This window comes from Camellia sinensis, chromosome 9 (genome assembly GCF_055761805.1).
Source record: "Camellia sinensis isolate YWXY chromosome 9, ASM5576180v1, whole genome shotgun sequence".
Taxonomy (NCBI): domain Eukaryota; kingdom Viridiplantae; phylum Streptophyta; class Magnoliopsida; order Ericales; family Theaceae; genus Camellia; species Camellia sinensis.
The window spans coordinates 92,781,344-92,796,946 of NC_138969.1; the positions used below are offsets into that span (position 1 = coordinate 92,781,344).

Consider the following 15,603-nt stretch of genomic DNA (forward strand, 5'->3'; position numbering starts at 1 on the left):
ACAACAACCATCCCAAATCGTAATTTAGTGACCTATTGTTTGCATGCCCTAATAATTAAATTAAGTTATGCTCTCATTGTGATTATACAAACGTTAAAACGCCATAATCAATGATTACAGTCTATGCAACGGACTGAAACTTAAATTTGGACAGATTCCTTAATATTTGAAGCTGAGCTTAAATAGACTCTCAATTTGATTGAATCTACCTAAATTACTGTGGTTGATCCAACACATGGTTAATGTTGATTATGAATGAACCATTGCTTTATATATATATATATATATATGATCAAAGCTTACAATTTCATTTTTAATCGTCACGCTTATATTTACTTTTTATCATATATATATATGCATGCCATCAAACAATTGAGTGCAATCTTATAATTTTTTTTTATCAAATATTATATTTCATAGCAAATGAGACCGTTGGCTCTTGGATATATTGATTCACATTCGTAAAGAAAAATATGTATACATGATGTTTGTTGTGTAAATGAGAATAAAAAATAAATATAAAAAAAAACTAAAATTAATACAATAACAAATATAATTTTGCAAAAGGGAAAGAGATTGTGAAAAAAATAATTGCAAAACTAGTAAGATGGTTTGTAATTTTATCGAGAGTGGTACTATTTAATGAAAAATTATTAAGTACTTCCGGACCTACTTAGGGCTAGTTTGGCAAGTTTTAAAAAAGTCAAAAAGTTAAAAAGTTACTATCCTATTTAAGCCATATTATCTTATTTAAGTCACATCACTTCTCTAATACATCACTTTTAACTCAACCAAAATCCAACCCATATTTCATAAAAAGTCAAAAAGTATACTTATTTAAATCATCCCAAACAACCCCTTAATAGACCAAATAAAAGGAGCATAAACATCATTTTCCAAATCCATGATTGCCATTTAACACTACCATGAGTTGAGTACTCTCATCCCCTAACAAAGGGATCCAGTGTCATTGTTGGACGTGAAGCATAGCGGTGATTGTTGTGCGGCTTGTGGAAGTCATTTTGGGTCATATTTTGATGATTCAAATCGTTCAAATTTTAAGAAATATCGTGAACAATATACTTGTAAAAAATCAAGTTACACTACAAGAAATTACACATTGCTTGACCACTTTTGCCGACTAAAAAAATTTTGGTTGCAAAAAATGACATTTGGCGACCCAAAAAAATTTCGTAGCTAAAAGTTGATACTATTACCAACAAAAGTAATTTTGTTGCAAAAAGTGTTTTTTAGCGACTCAAACAATTCAGTCGCAGATATAAAAACGACGTCGTTTTGAGATCAAAATACACTGAGGGACCATGGCCGACCAACACTGTTGTAGGGGATAATTGAACTAATTCAAACCTATATTGAAAAAAAAGGCTCCTCTCAGTCGAATTCGATCACACCTCAGTCGCGCCAATCACCTCACCTCACTATTAACGTCGCCGTCCGCCGTCCTCGCTTATCCACCGTCAGCGCCGCCTTTATCTTCACCATTTCTGATTCGTCTTCGCCTGGCACCGTCATCTAGGTATTTTTTTTCAACCTTCTGTCTCTCTCTAATTCGTCTTCTGTTTATATCTATCTGATTCTTCTTCGCCATTTTTGATTCCTCTTTCTCATACTCTTCTTGTTCTACAATGTCTCACCCACCAGGGCCCTCACCATCGCGATTTTTCGGAGCATCTTCATCTCTCCCTAAAAACAATTTTGAGGTATAAATCCTCTCTCTCACTCTTACTCACGCAGTCTCTGTCTCTCCCTCTCACTCTTAATGTTTCTGTTGATGTTTGCTGCTGGGATATGTCGACAATAGGATTTTAATCTGTTGTTTGTGAAGTCCCCCAATCTGTGATGTTCCTTGGAGTGTTTTATTTCTTCTCTTTCTTTAAGTATCCCCTTTTATTTCTGAATTTCAAGTAGATTTGGGAAAAATTACAAAAAAAATTCTGGAAGGATTCACATAATAAAGAACAAGAACCTATAAGTTCATTTATTTATTTTTATTTGTAAATTATTTGTCCTGTGATTATTTGGTTCACATTCATTTTATTTGGAGATATGATAAATTATTGCTGTGGTAGTTTACCAAAAGATCATTATTGTTATTATCACAATAGTAGTAGGGATTTCAATTGATTTATCATTCCACCAAACTTATTTAGTGGTGGAACTCATTGTTGGGCATCTTGAAATGGAATGTGTTGAAACCCTGATTGCAAGTTGATGTATCATTCTATGACTCGACAGATTAAGATAAGAGATCTTTTGGTTTGTAATTGTTTGCCTTTCCAAAATTTGTGACTAGTTGAAATTGCATATTTTTGACCATTGAGTTAGTCTGTTGGGCATCTTGGTTCTGATCTGTGCCGAGGCATCTTGGAGTTTGCTGAGGAACGCCCTCTTGGCAAGTCTGGCTTACAGTGGCTCAAGATACATATGGCGAATTTCTATGCTGGTGGTGTGGACAAGTTTTCCTACGAGGGTCGAATTGCATTTACTGAGAATCATTTGGATGATATCTTCGATTCAGCAGACAGGCCTCTCGAAGGAAGGCACTGGTGGTTGGGCGCAGAGGATCCGTTTCAATCCTTGGCAACATGTATTAATCTTGCTGAAGCATTGAGAAGCTCCTCTCCAGAGACTACTATTTCGTACATGCCTGTCCACCAGGTACTGTAGTCTAACCATAAACAAAAATTGATCTGGGAATTCATTAGCAATATGTATTTGTGTTTTTGTGCATTTGTCTGCTCAAAAATTGAACAAGGCCTTCAGTACCAACTATTTATTCTGATTTATAAAATAGAAGAATGGAAAAAAGATATGGACAGAGAAAAAAAAAAGAATAACTTTATGCCAGCTGGATCTAGGAAATGAACATAAATTTTATTGAGCTTCGCTTCCAAGTTATCAATTGAAGTTGCTCGTAATTTAATTTATTACATTTTTAAAAGATCCTGTTTTTTATTCCGTAAGCAATGTGCTTGCAGAGAGGAAATCAATAGTATTTAAAAAAGAAAAAAGAAGCATCTATTCTGGCTTTTGTCACGGTTCCTACTATAATTTCAAGTCTTCAATATATTAAAGCTTCTGATTAGTGATGCTCAATGACATGTTGTATAGTTATATCGTGGCCAAATACGTATTGATTGATCATCGAAGGCAAGTTGTTTTACTAATTTACTCTCTCATGTATATGTGCTTATGACACCCACACATACATCCAATCGGACAAATTTGTACATATGTGCTGTAAAATACATTTACAATTACAATTTCAATGTAATACGCTTTATGCCTATGTTGAGACAGAGTGTCCCATCCTGTCTGTTGACAGATCATAGACTAAAGACATCAACAAGTAATGGAGATAATAGATTTTCGCTGGTTTTCTTGTTACATAATGTCGCTACTTGTGAAATTGAGAAAACATCAAGCAGATGCTACAATTTTATTGTTACTTTTATTTTTAAACATTTTGATATGTAAATACAAGTTACATTTTCTTTTTGTTGTTATACTGAATTCTGGAATATACACCATTATCCAAACTTTAATCTAAGATTTTTTCCCTCTATTTTTTCCTCTTCAAGGATGGTTCATGTAATGGCCTACAACACTACGCTGCCCTTGAGAGGGATAAGGTAATAAAATCTCTATCGCTTAGCTCATATGAAGTTGTTCACTTCTGGCCATGGTAGTCGTGTTCTTGTATTGTAGTGAAAAAAATTACTTTCGTTCAGTTAGGAGCAGCTGCGGTCAATCTTGTTGCAGGAGAGAAGCCTGCAGATGTTTACTCGGGAATTGCTGCTAGGTACACAATTATCTTCAGATGATACATATGTTTTCTTTTCTAGTTTCTTTTTCTTCCCTCTTTTTGTTGGTGTGTGTGTGTATACATATATTATCTATTAATAAAGGAAGAAGGAAATTCATAAGTGACATGTACATCACTACTAGCTTCCCTTAACCAATATTTGGGAGGCTGCTAATTTTCAGTTCTGTAAACTTTAGAGGTGAACCATCTTGATTAAATTCTCTAGGAACATATAAGTTGGGTGTGAAGTGTGAAAAATTAGTGTTGGGATTAGAAGAGAGAGAGATAGATATAAAGAAGAGAAGAGAATACGATGAATAGGTTTGGGTGTATGTCAAACCCTCCACCTTAGAGCATATTTTATAGTTAGAACAATAGAATGTGATAATAGTATCCTGAATGCAAAATAACATAAAACATACAACAAAAAAAATACTCTGGAAAATCAATATCCCCAATAACAATGAAATGTCTGGATCCAGTCTGAACATACCCTGATCAATGTCATTTATGGTCTCTTCTCTGATTCTGAAAAACAAATTACTAACTGGAAACAGAAAAGAATAGAGGTCATGTCTTTGTTCAGGTGCTAAGTGCACTGGATGACTAGCTTGGAGATGGATCAAGGGAGTTACCTCATGGTCCTTGTGTGGAGCTCATGAATGAAAATTTGTATTGTGGTATTACGTGGAGGTGCTTAGACAGATCTGATAAGGATGCCTTGGCTAGTGACATCCTCTTGAATCACAATTGTGAAAATCTCCTTTGTAAATACTATTGATATTCTTGCTGTGATGCAGAGTTCTTGATATTACGTGGAGAGATGCAAAAAAAGATCCCGCAACTGATCCTAATGCATCGCGTGCTAGGCTTTTAATTAATCAGGTTCGATTGCTTCTCATGTTCATTTAATTCTTATGGTGTTTAATTCATGTATAAGATATCGTACTGAAAATAGATGCATTGAACTTGTTAAAGCCACAATAATTCTCTACCATTCTTAAGAATTTGGCTAATTCAGATAGGTGCTTCCCAAATTTCATTACTTTTCCTGAACCTAATTCAGTTCTATCACTGATTTCCTACCTTCGCAACTAGAAATCTTCAGGTATATAAGAAATTGGTTAAACAAATGGTGATGACATCAGTGTATGGTGTGACTTATAATGGTGCCCGTAACCAAATCAAGAAGAGGCTAAAAGACCGTTGTGCCATTGAAGACGATGATGAGTTGTTTGCAGCATCTTGTTATGCAGCAAAAGTAAGTACATACCGCTATAGTAAATCTTTAACTTTGTTGGTTTTTGGCTTTTTTTTCCAATAAAATAACTATAATTGCGACACAGTGGTCGACAAAGTCACACTAGCAATTTGTAATAAATGTTGGGATACCTGCTTTTTCACATTCTCAGCCTGACAATTTTTTTCCCTCTATATATTAAGGAAGGTTTAAGTTAACTGTGATTCATTGTATGGCAGACCACCTTGACCGCATTGGGTGAGATGTTTGAAGCTGCACGAAGTATCATGAGTTGGCTCGGTGACTGTGCAAAGGTCTGTTCAATTTAATTTCTGATGTTTTGCTTAGTAAAAGAGATATTTACAGATTGTGACCATCAATAGCTGTAAAGCTAATCTGTGTGTGCAAAAATCGGTTTAAATATGTTACATGACGATTGCGTTGTGGTGGTTGTCCAATAGGTAAAAACAAAATAACAATGCATGTGATAGGAAAATGCTGTTAAGTGTTGAGTACTGTTATGTTTTTGCTGCAGTCACAAGTCACCCCATGCAATCAGTTTGCTGCCCATTCTGTTTTTGTTGTACTCGTACTCTAATAAATTATGAATTTAAGTTCATATATGGTCATGTTTTTCGGTTATGTAATTTTATTAAGTTCAGGTGTCACATATACTCTAGAAATCTGAACTACATGTTTGCCTATCCAATTTAACGGATGATGAAGTTCTGGTGATGACTGCAAACCGGTGTCGGCATGGACTTGTGTGGTGTGCGAGCATGTGTAAGTGGGAGCTTGTGTGGTATGTTACGTGTGTATCATAAACATCCTCTATACCATTCTCTCTTGTACTATTTTTATATAGACTCGCATACTGGTGTTTGGTTTGAGTTTGTGTCTAAGTGTCTGATTAGTCTAATTCAATGTTCAAGGACTTGGTCATTTTGTGTATAGAAATTAGAGATTGGTACTCTCTTCTCAAGGTAATCACCTATTCATTCTTTTCATTTCCCTGATATCATATGCACAATGGACCGTCCATTATCATATATATTTGCCCATTCATGATTTACAAAGAAATCATGGAAAAAAATTGGTTTTGGTTTTGGTTTTGAGAGAGCAATCTTTTTAAGAGGCTGCCTGTGAATCATCTCCTTCCTCCTCCTCAATCCTTTAAGGACTTCTATATCTGTGTGAGAAAAGGCCATGGAAAAATCTTTTTCTTTTACTTGATTATTCTACTCCCTTCCCTTGCAATTCTCTCTCTTTGAGGGAACTGCATAGCAATGCTTGAGCAATATTGTATAATGGCATGGTATAAGAATAGGGTTGTTAAAAAATACTGTATTATTGATTGATATTGTTGTATATATTACAATTACAAGGATTCCTATTATATAGGAGTGTGTTTGGGAGTAGGTGGAGAGTAGGTGAAGTGGAGGTGGTAGTGGTGTAGTGGGTTAGGTTTAGTGGAGTAGGTGAGGTGGTAGTGGTGGTAGGTTTAGTGGAGTAGGTGAGGTGGTAGTGGTGGTAGGTTTATGGTAAATTCTAACAGCCCCCCGCAAACTCAAGGATGATAGAAACTAACCAACTTGAGTTTGAAGAGAGTAACAAAACAAGAAAATACATAAAAATAAAAAAGGATAGGAGACACTGTATGGTCATGTCAGACCATTGGTGAAGATACTGGATGGTGGTGTCATAACGTTGTAGAGGACACTGTATGGTGGTGTCATAACGTTGTAGAGGACACTGTATGGGGGTGTCAGACCGATGTAGAAGACAGTTTATGGGGTCATGTCGGACCGTTGTAGAAGACAGTTTATGGGGTCATGTCGGACCGTTGTAGTAGACAATGTTGTGACAGTTGTTGTGACAGTTTACGGAGTCTTGCTGGACCCTTGTAGAAACTAACCGGAATCAATGTCGGGACAGTTTACAAAGTCTTGTCGGACCCATGAAGGAGCTAACCGGAATCAATGTCGGGACAGTTTACAGAGTCTTGTCGGACCCTTGTAGAAACTAACCGGAATCTATGTCGGGACAGTTTACAGAGTCTTGTCGGACCCATAAAGGAGCTAACCGGAATCAATGTCGGGACAGTTTATGGGGTCGTGTCGGACCGTTGAAAAAGTTGCACCCTCAAAAGGTGTGTCCAATTTTGTCAAAAGGCGTGCCATCAAAAGGCGTGCCCAATTCATCAAAAGACGAGCCATCAAAAGGCGCGCCAGACACGCGGCGATGCACGTGATCGACAGTGCGCGTGTCGGCCTCTTCGTCATGTTCTATATAAAGCAATGCGGAGGCTGAGAGAACATGTGGAAATCAAACCAGTCTGAAACTCTCTGAACATTGTCATTCTGAAACACTCGGTAAAGACTTTGTATCCAACCCTTCTCTGAAACATCTGAACAATGGCCTCTTCTTCCCGTTCAGCTACCCAGAATACGGCATCTTCATCCCGTGGTCTACTCACTCTCTTTCTCGACCTCAATGAGTCAACAAGAGAGATAACTGGTGCGGTGGCACTGGAACCTCAACCAAGCGCCCCGGAGTTTGCTCCGTTGAACTTTCCGATGCGGTCTGTGGAGCAAAGAATGGCAGTACAGTCGGATGTGGAGGCCAATCAGTATACTTTGAAGTCATGTGTAGAAACCATGACGGCAGTCACAAACTTGTCGAACCGGCTGCAGAGTAGGACAAATGAGGTGCAGCAGTTAAACGCCCAACTGGCTCTGCTCCAACGCATGTATAAGGATGCGCGAGCAGAGATTAGTGTGCTAAAGGCAGAAAACAAGGAGCTGAAGCGGAAGGCCACCGTGATGTTCCGATTTGGAAGTCCGCCATATGCTGCAGTGGAGGAGCAGGGAGTAGTGATCGTGCCCAGTGGAGTGGGAAACACGGAGGCAACACCGTCAAGGACCGCCCAGGACGGAGGCAAGAAGAAGAGACCGGCGGCAGAGTAGGTCGGTGGGTGGCCGTCTGCAGAAAAGAAAACAAAGCTGTTGTTTTTTTTTTTTTTTTTTTTTTTTTTTGTTTTTTGTAAAATATGGATCGGGGTTGATCCCGATAGGAATAAAATGAGTGTATTGTGCAAATCCGAATGGCGTGAAGGGACAAGACGGAACAGAAAAATTAAACTGGAATGAATTTTTTTTTTTTTAAAAAAAATAAAATAATAATAATAATAATAATAATAATAAAAAATAAAATGAAGTGGGGGATGATGAATATATAATGATGAATAAAATAAAATAAAATAAAGAAATGAGAGCAACGTGGGTGAGAGAAAAAGTAAAGTGAGAGAGAGAAAATTTGTTCTCCGAATTGAGAGAGAGAATGGCTGTAAAGTGTTTGGTGACAGCTATCTTCTTTAGGTTCTGCTCATGGTATACTTGTCATAATCTGTCGATTTCTTTCTTTAATGCCTCGTGATAAGCATCTTTAAAAATTTTGTCCTGAACAAGTGCTGCAATCCTCTGCTTGAGTGCACTATTGTCAACATTAAGAATCAACCGTTGATGATCCATGAATGCAACCCTCAGTGACATTGCCGATACTTCAATCTGTAAAGTAGTTACACTACGTTCCAGCTCTTGAAATGGATTGCAGCTTTCTCACTCGTGACCTCTGTGCTGTATATTCTGCACAGTTCTCCGAGAGAGAGAGAGAGAGTTGGTATTTTGATGGGTCCATCATGGACTTTGCAGGGCTGGGATGAACTGCATCTGTGCCACTGCTCATGTTTTTAGAGAGAGAGGTTGATGCCGAGTGACAGAAACCCCTAAGAAGAGCTGCTTGGTTCTGGAGGACATACAGATATGGGTTTGGGAGAAAAGGAGGAGAGAGAAGAGATAGATCTTGTTGTAGGTGGTTTCGCCGACGAGGTAGATGCCGAAGGCGACGAGGTTGATGCCGAGGCCAGAGTGTGATGAGATGGCAGAACCCGAAATTGTTCCTGTTTCATCAGCTGTGTTGTTATTGGACTTTTTAGCGAAACGACCTCCGGTTCCCCTTGCCCTTCTCATAGCATGCTGGTGGTGGGATTCATGAAGATATGGCTTTCGAGCTTTTATAAGCTTCTTTTCGAGCTCTTGCTTTAGCACGTGACTGCCTTCTCCTCAGAATTGATTGGTGACACCGGCTTCGACGCTGATGCCGATGGTGCAGTGTCCAACGACGGGGAGGAGGCGCCCGAGGGTTCGTCGGCATCCGATAAGGAGACTGACGAGTTGTGTGATCTTCTAAAAACTAGATTTGAATGCTCTGATTTCCTTGAAAAGCTAGAGAGTGCCCAGGCATCAGTTTCGCAAAATTTGGCTGAAGAAGGAAATTCTTGGGACATGATCAGTGAAAATGATCTATGGGAAGGTGGAAGCATGGAGCTGGACCAAGATGATTATGTTACACCAAGCCTGAGAGCAGGAGCAGAAAAATGATAAAGAGAGTTGGAAGATGCAGGAAAGTGAAGGCATGTGTAGATGTCCGGCGGGCAGCCAAGGCGAGGCTGCCGCCCGCCGGTGAAGCAGAATTACTAACTTCTTAACTTTGCTCTGATGCCATGTTAAAAAATACTGTATTATTGATTGATATTGTTGTATATATTACAATTACAAGGATTCCTATTATATAGGAGTGTGTTTGGGAGTAGGTGGAGAGTAGGTGAAGTGGAGGTGGTAGTGGTGTAGTGGGGTTAGGTTTAGTGGAGTAGGTGAGGTGGTAGTGGTGGTAGGTTTAGTGGAGTAGGTGAGGTGGTAGTGGTGGTAGGTTTATGGTAAATTCTAACAAGGGTAATAATAAAATCTGTGTAAAATAGTTTGAAAAACTGGTGCTCATTCATTTCAAACCAGTACATCTTTATTTGTTATTTCAAAATGTTACTACCATTTGCCAATCATTTTTTTTCCTAGTATATGGAAACAGGAAAAGGAAAAAGAAGAAAAAAAAAATAAAAAAAGAAAATGAAAAAGAAAAAAAAATTGTAATTCAAATCTCCTCCTTCAAAACATCATCTTTTGCTATTCACATGCAGTGGATACACTGTGAGGAAGGAAGGATATATTGTTACTTGGTTTGTTTGTTCTCATGTGAGTCGTATATCCTTACAGGTTTTGTTTTCTTATATTTTGGCTACATGTACTCAGTGCTGTGCCCTTGCAGGCTCTTCTTTCATGAAATTGTTAGTATTATGGGACCAGTTTATTCTCTCTCTCTCTCACACACATTGTTATGCAGTTAATTCTTGTGTTTTGCATTGAATGACAGCCCTACAAATGGGCTTCTCAGTTGCAGATCTTTCATCAAAACTGAATGTAGCTAAAGTAAACTGGAGGTATATGTCTTGCTGTCTTTGAACAATTTGTCATCAAAAGTGAACTTTATTAATTATTAATTAATTTATTCCATGAGTTTTTTTATTTTCAGGAGCGATTAAGAGGCAGTGGTGATGATATTGCAGCCGCTGATTATGCTGATGCACTGAAGCCTTCTATCATTGCACTACCTCTACATGGATGTTAGTCTGGAACTATTTTACATGTGAGACACTTCTATCAGTTCTTTAAGCTTTTAAACAGATACCTTTTTCAATTCTAGCCAGTGACCAAGTTGAATGTATTAGTTGAGCAGAAACATCAAAATTCAAATGAAGAATTTTGAATTTATTACGCTTTCACATTACTTGGATTGGGACTTTTAAAGTTTCTGCTCAACTTAGCAGCCACCTAGAAGTAGACAGGATTTTTTAATTGGATTCTTAACTCTATCTGCTTTTTGGATTTTTGATTATACTCCATTTGGTTTCCAAGAAAATCTAGTAAAGAGAAGGAAAATTTTGACTTTATTAGGTTTCTCATTACTTGAATTGGGAATGTAAAAAGTTGTACTCAACTTAGCGCAGTAGAAGTAGATAGCATTAGTTAATTGAATTCTTAATTTTGTTGTCTATTTGGATTATGGAAAAATTGAAGCATTAGTTACTATCCTCTCTCTATGTACTTCTTGGGTTTTTGATTATACTCCGTTTGGTTGTTGAGTAAATGTAGTAAAGAGAAATGAAGGAAGAATTTGAACTTTTTAAGTTTCTCATTACTTGGATTGGGAATTTAAAATTTTCTAGCTCAACTTAGCCTTCTAGAAGTAAATAGCATTAGTTAACTGAATTCTTAATTTTGTTGTTTGTTTGGATGATGAGTAAATGGAAGAAGGAATTGCAATTTTAAGATATATTTTGATTTTAAAAATTGAACTTGAGCTTTAAAAAAAAAAAGTAGTACCTATGCTCATTCAAGCAGGGGTTATACTTTTCTTAGGTTTTTAGGTAATGACAAAGATAATGTATTGAAGTGCATTTGTTTGTGGTTAGATTGAAGTTGGTCAATTTCTTTAATTTTAGTTTTAGTTTTTGTTGGTTTCACATCTATCTCAATTCGCTAACATTATTAGTACATTAGATTGATTTCTATGTTTTCTTTTAGTTCTAGGGTTTTTTTTGGTTTCGTTCACAATAGGACCTTGCTATCTGAGGATAAGTTAGAAAATCAGACATAAGAAAAAGAAAAATAAAAGAGAGAGAGAGAGAGAGAACAAAAAGAAAGAATTTTGTATCTTCGTATCTTCTTCACGTTTTGAATTATGTAGTACAAGTACTTGAGTTACAAGTATTCCTGCAACTGTGCTTACTACAACTTTGTGCAGTAGAATTTTAGTTTTCTGAAAACCAATTACATGATAAAACTCAAGATTTTCCTTTTTACCCTTTTCTTTTTTCTTTTATTTTCTTAGGAAGTTGTTGAGCATATGCTATATAGTTGTTCAAATAGTTTTTAATTCCCTATCTAAATCTGAGAAATGAAGAACTCTATTGGCTATTTAGCTGATGGTTGGTGGTTATTGTGGCTGAATGGGCCACTTTGCAGTCTTCACGAAGGGTGCTAGCCATGGTTTTGAACATTGGCCATTTCGTCGTGAACTAGCTAATGTGTATCTAGTTTTTAACTTGTAACTCCTGTCTAGATTATTCAGAGTGACGTGTAACAAGGCATTGTGGTTTCACTAATAGATAGCTTTTGGCTGGAAAATTGAGTATCTTATCTTATCTGTTCACTAATTGATGTATGTGTCTCTCTTTGAAGCTAGCAAAAGCAGCAAAAGCACAATTTTCACATGATTACAATGATCACCTTGCTCTTGTCCGGGCATATGAGGGCTGAAAAGAAGCTGAAAGAGATGTAGCTAGATATGAATACTACTGGAAGAATTTTCTTTCTGCTCAATCAATGAAAGCTATTGACGCTTTGTGAAGGGAGTTCCACTCTTCACTTAAGGAATATGTTTTAAATTTTAATGCTAGATGGATGTAAATTGGATGATTATATAGATTACAAGCGGATTTTTAAGTGAAGGAATATGTAGTTTGGAATTATTTGTTGATAAAAACTAATAATAGTTGCTGACTTTAATTAAACAGGTTCATAATTTAATGATGTATATATTTTGTTGAATGTTCATGGTTTAGGTGAATTGTTGGTCTGATTGATTATTGTAAATTACAGATTTTATTGAATGGATTAGATAGATTATTATGAAGTAGAGGTTTATTTTGTTGCATGTTGGCGCAAACATTCCTTTTGGCAATCAAACTTTTTAATCGAAGAATGTGACAATTGGCTACCAAACTAGAGGTCATAGAATGTCACAATTGGCGACCAAATTTTTTGGTCGTGGAATGTTACAACTGGCGACTAACATGTTTGGTCAGGAATGTCACTTTTTGTGACTAAAGTGTTTTAGCGACTAAATGGATTAGTCGCGGTAATGATATATTTAGCGATCAAAAATTTAGTTGGCAAATCCAACTTTTTCTCGATTAACCAAAGTTTTGGTTGCTAATTACTTTTGCCGACCCTCAATTGACGATCAAAGTGGCGACCAAAAAAATTGGTCGCGAATAGCTTTTGCCGATTAAAAATGGACTTTTGCCGACCAAATTTTTAGTCAGTAAAAATGAGATTTCTTGTAGTGATCCCAAGGTCGTAAAATTTAAATTTATGAAAATTTGACACTTGGATATATACCCATGTCCAATACTCATATCCGAATCGATGTAACATATAGGGTGACATAAGTTTGGTTAGTCGAGCATTGCATCATACATTATTGATGCGGGTCTGCAGACTGGGGGGAGGGTTTGATTGTATTCAGTTGGGTGCGATGCATGAGTGGTGAAGTCTTTAAAAGGGAGTTAATAATGGGGGCTATTGATGCTGGGGAAGGAAGAACATGGTTTTTCTATTGAATTTGAACATTAAATTACAAGAAGATTGGTAGTGAGCTCGCTCCCTGCATTTTCTCATTTTCAGATCCCAGTCCAATCCATTTACAACAACAACAGTCTTAGCAACCTAGAGACTCAGACAGATGTACCCAAAAACCACCTAATGGGTGTAATAGTGTGGGGATTTGGATATATCAAAACAACACTCAAGCTGGCCTGGCACTCATCGAATTGATATGGAGGGATCTACTTTGTCATATTAATATTAGGGATTCTAAATCAATTACTAATATTTTATGTAATAATCAAATATAAAAAAAAGTTAAATTTGAGCTGATGATACACAGACGAGAACAAAGACAATGTTATTAATATTGCTCGATTATTTTTGTAGTGTGTTTAATATACACGAAAGGTTCAATAAAATTAATGATTCAGATTATCGAAACAAAACTCGTGATGGGCGCCACGAGCCCTAGCATGACGATAAAAAATAATGACAAAAGGCTACACCACAATCCTATCATTTAATTTGTAAGACCATTCATGTATATATTACCTTTAAAAAAATTAAGTTGATCAAATAATCATAACATATTTAATTTATTAATTTGTTTAAAAAAAAAAAATGAATGGCAAGTATGTTTGAAAACAAATCATTCGTTTTTTTGGTGACCAACATTATAAATTGAATAAGTTATGATTATCGGATCAACCTAATTTTTATGTGCATAATATACATAAAAAGTCTTACGAAATGAATAATTTGAATCATCGAATGAACAACACCCTTTAGTCCACATCCGGGCCCAATTTTTAATTAACTTGTTAACATTACATATTATATATATATTTTTTTAAAATAAAATTTCAGGGAAAATTAAATGTAAAAACTATCAATGGAACATTAATTTTGTCGTGAATAATATATTATACTTTCTTTGACTCAGTTTGACCTGTTTCTTTCCCATGAGAGAAAAATAAGTAATAAAATTAAGCAAAGCATAATGACTGTTGACCATGCACAACAGTAACTTCGTTGTTGATATTAAATTTGACCTGTTTCTTTCCCATAAGAGGAGCATTAATAACTAGAGAAATCATTCAATATTTTTGGAGAATCAGGTCTATATATTTTTTAATCAATTTTCATTTAATATGTCCTTTCATATACCCCATCTATACACCTTCGCCACCAATCATAATATTATAAAATACTACATGTCCATATTTTAAAATTATTGAATAATTACCCTCAATAACTATTCCCTTTGACAATAATAAATAATAAAAATATAAAAAAAATCATATTTTTTAAGTTTTTTTTTAAATTTATGTCAAAAAAATTACTTGAGTTTGATCTAATTTAGAAGAATCAAAAAATATATTTAAAAAAAAAACCCAAAAAATATCACTGAAGAAAAAAAATGTCAAATATTATTTTTTTGTCGTCAATGAATTTCTTTGATTTTTTTTTTTCAAGTTTATCTAATCTAGTAAAACTTAAAAATGTAAAACTTCTTAATTTTTTTAAAAAAAAGAAAAATAAAACATTAAAGATGATAAAATAAAATAAAATTAAAAAAAAACTACTTAAAAATGCAATTGCTAAATCCCCATGCATCATGATGGAAAGTTGACCAAACGTTTTCTAGAGTAACAGAGGAGAAAAAGGAAATTAATTAATAAACATACTAATAAATTTTATTAATTTTTTTAATTGATCTGTCACTCAATAATGACATTTTAAAACCTAAGCCAAGATCTACTTCAACAATATAATTAACAAATTTAAAAAAATGTCATCACTCTTTTTAAGAGTGAATATTAGATGTAATAATGATATTATCAATCCAATAATCAATTTTGATTTGTGCAATATTGTTGAGTTAGTGGAAAAAAAAAGTTTGTCCAACTAATTCATTTGTAACTTTTTATTGATTGGTAACACGCCGTTACACTCAATATTTTCTTTTTTCATTTTACAAATCTCGGATGAGTGTTAAAATAATATTGACATGTTTTGCGCAAGTCCTAATTCATTAATTCAAATTTAAACAATAATAAGGTAAGTATATCGAGAAAATTTTCAAATTAATTATAATAGTATTAAGAACACAAAAATTAAATACAAAATCAAACATAAAAATATATAAACTAACAAGATTTTATAAAATTGGTCATAGGGCTCATTTTTTATAAATCAATCTGTCCATTTATTTTTTTTCGTCTAATCTTATATTTAATTTTTATATTCTTAAA

General features: G+C 35.2%; 1 protein-coding gene across 3 annotated transcripts; it reads left to right on the forward strand.

The window, feature by feature from the left end:
• Positions 1-1,398: 1,398 nt before the first annotated feature.
• On the forward strand, positions 1,399-12,531 carry LOC114304558 (DNA-directed RNA polymerase 1B, mitochondrial-like). Of its 3 annotated transcripts, none has more exons than XM_082887294.1 (11): positions 1,399-1,537; positions 1,663-1,721; positions 2,347-2,679; positions 3,603-3,653; positions 3,753-3,823; positions 4,627-4,711; positions 4,935-5,087; positions 5,306-5,380; positions 10,302-10,398; positions 10,491-10,604; positions 12,200-12,531. In XM_082887294.1, the coding sequence occupies exons 3-9, from the start codon at positions 2,446-2,448 to the stop codon at positions 10,326-10,328; spliced, it is 696 nt and encodes a 231-aa protein (XP_082743420.1). In that variant the 5' UTR covers positions 1,399-1,537; positions 1,663-1,721; positions 2,347-2,445; the 3' UTR covers positions 10,329-10,398; positions 10,491-10,604; positions 12,200-12,531. The 3 variants fall into 3 exon arrangements, with proteins under 3 accessions (XP_082743420.1, XP_082743418.1, XP_082743419.1); XM_082887292.1 differs by having other exon boundaries at positions 10,332-10,398; XM_082887293.1 differs by lacking the exons at positions 1,399-1,537; positions 1,663-1,721 and having other exon boundaries at positions 2,105-2,679; positions 10,332-10,398.
• The last annotated feature ends 3,072 nt before the right edge of the window (positions 12,532-15,603 follow it).

Bases quoted from the DNA above. Each gene is read 5' to 3' on its own strand.
- LOC114304558 (XM_082887292.1), top strand. From the start codon at position 2,446: ATGGCGAATTTCTATGCTGGTGGTGTGGACAAGTTTTCCTACGAGGGT. The intron at 3,654-3,752 runs GTAATAAAATCT...ACTTTCGTTCAG, and splicing joins CTGCCCTTGAGAGGGATAAG to TTAGGAGCAGCTGCGGTCAA. The intron at 5,381-10,331 runs GTCTGTTCAATT...ATTGAATGACAG, and splicing joins GGCTCGGTGACTGTGCAAAG to CCCTACAAATGGGCTTCTCA.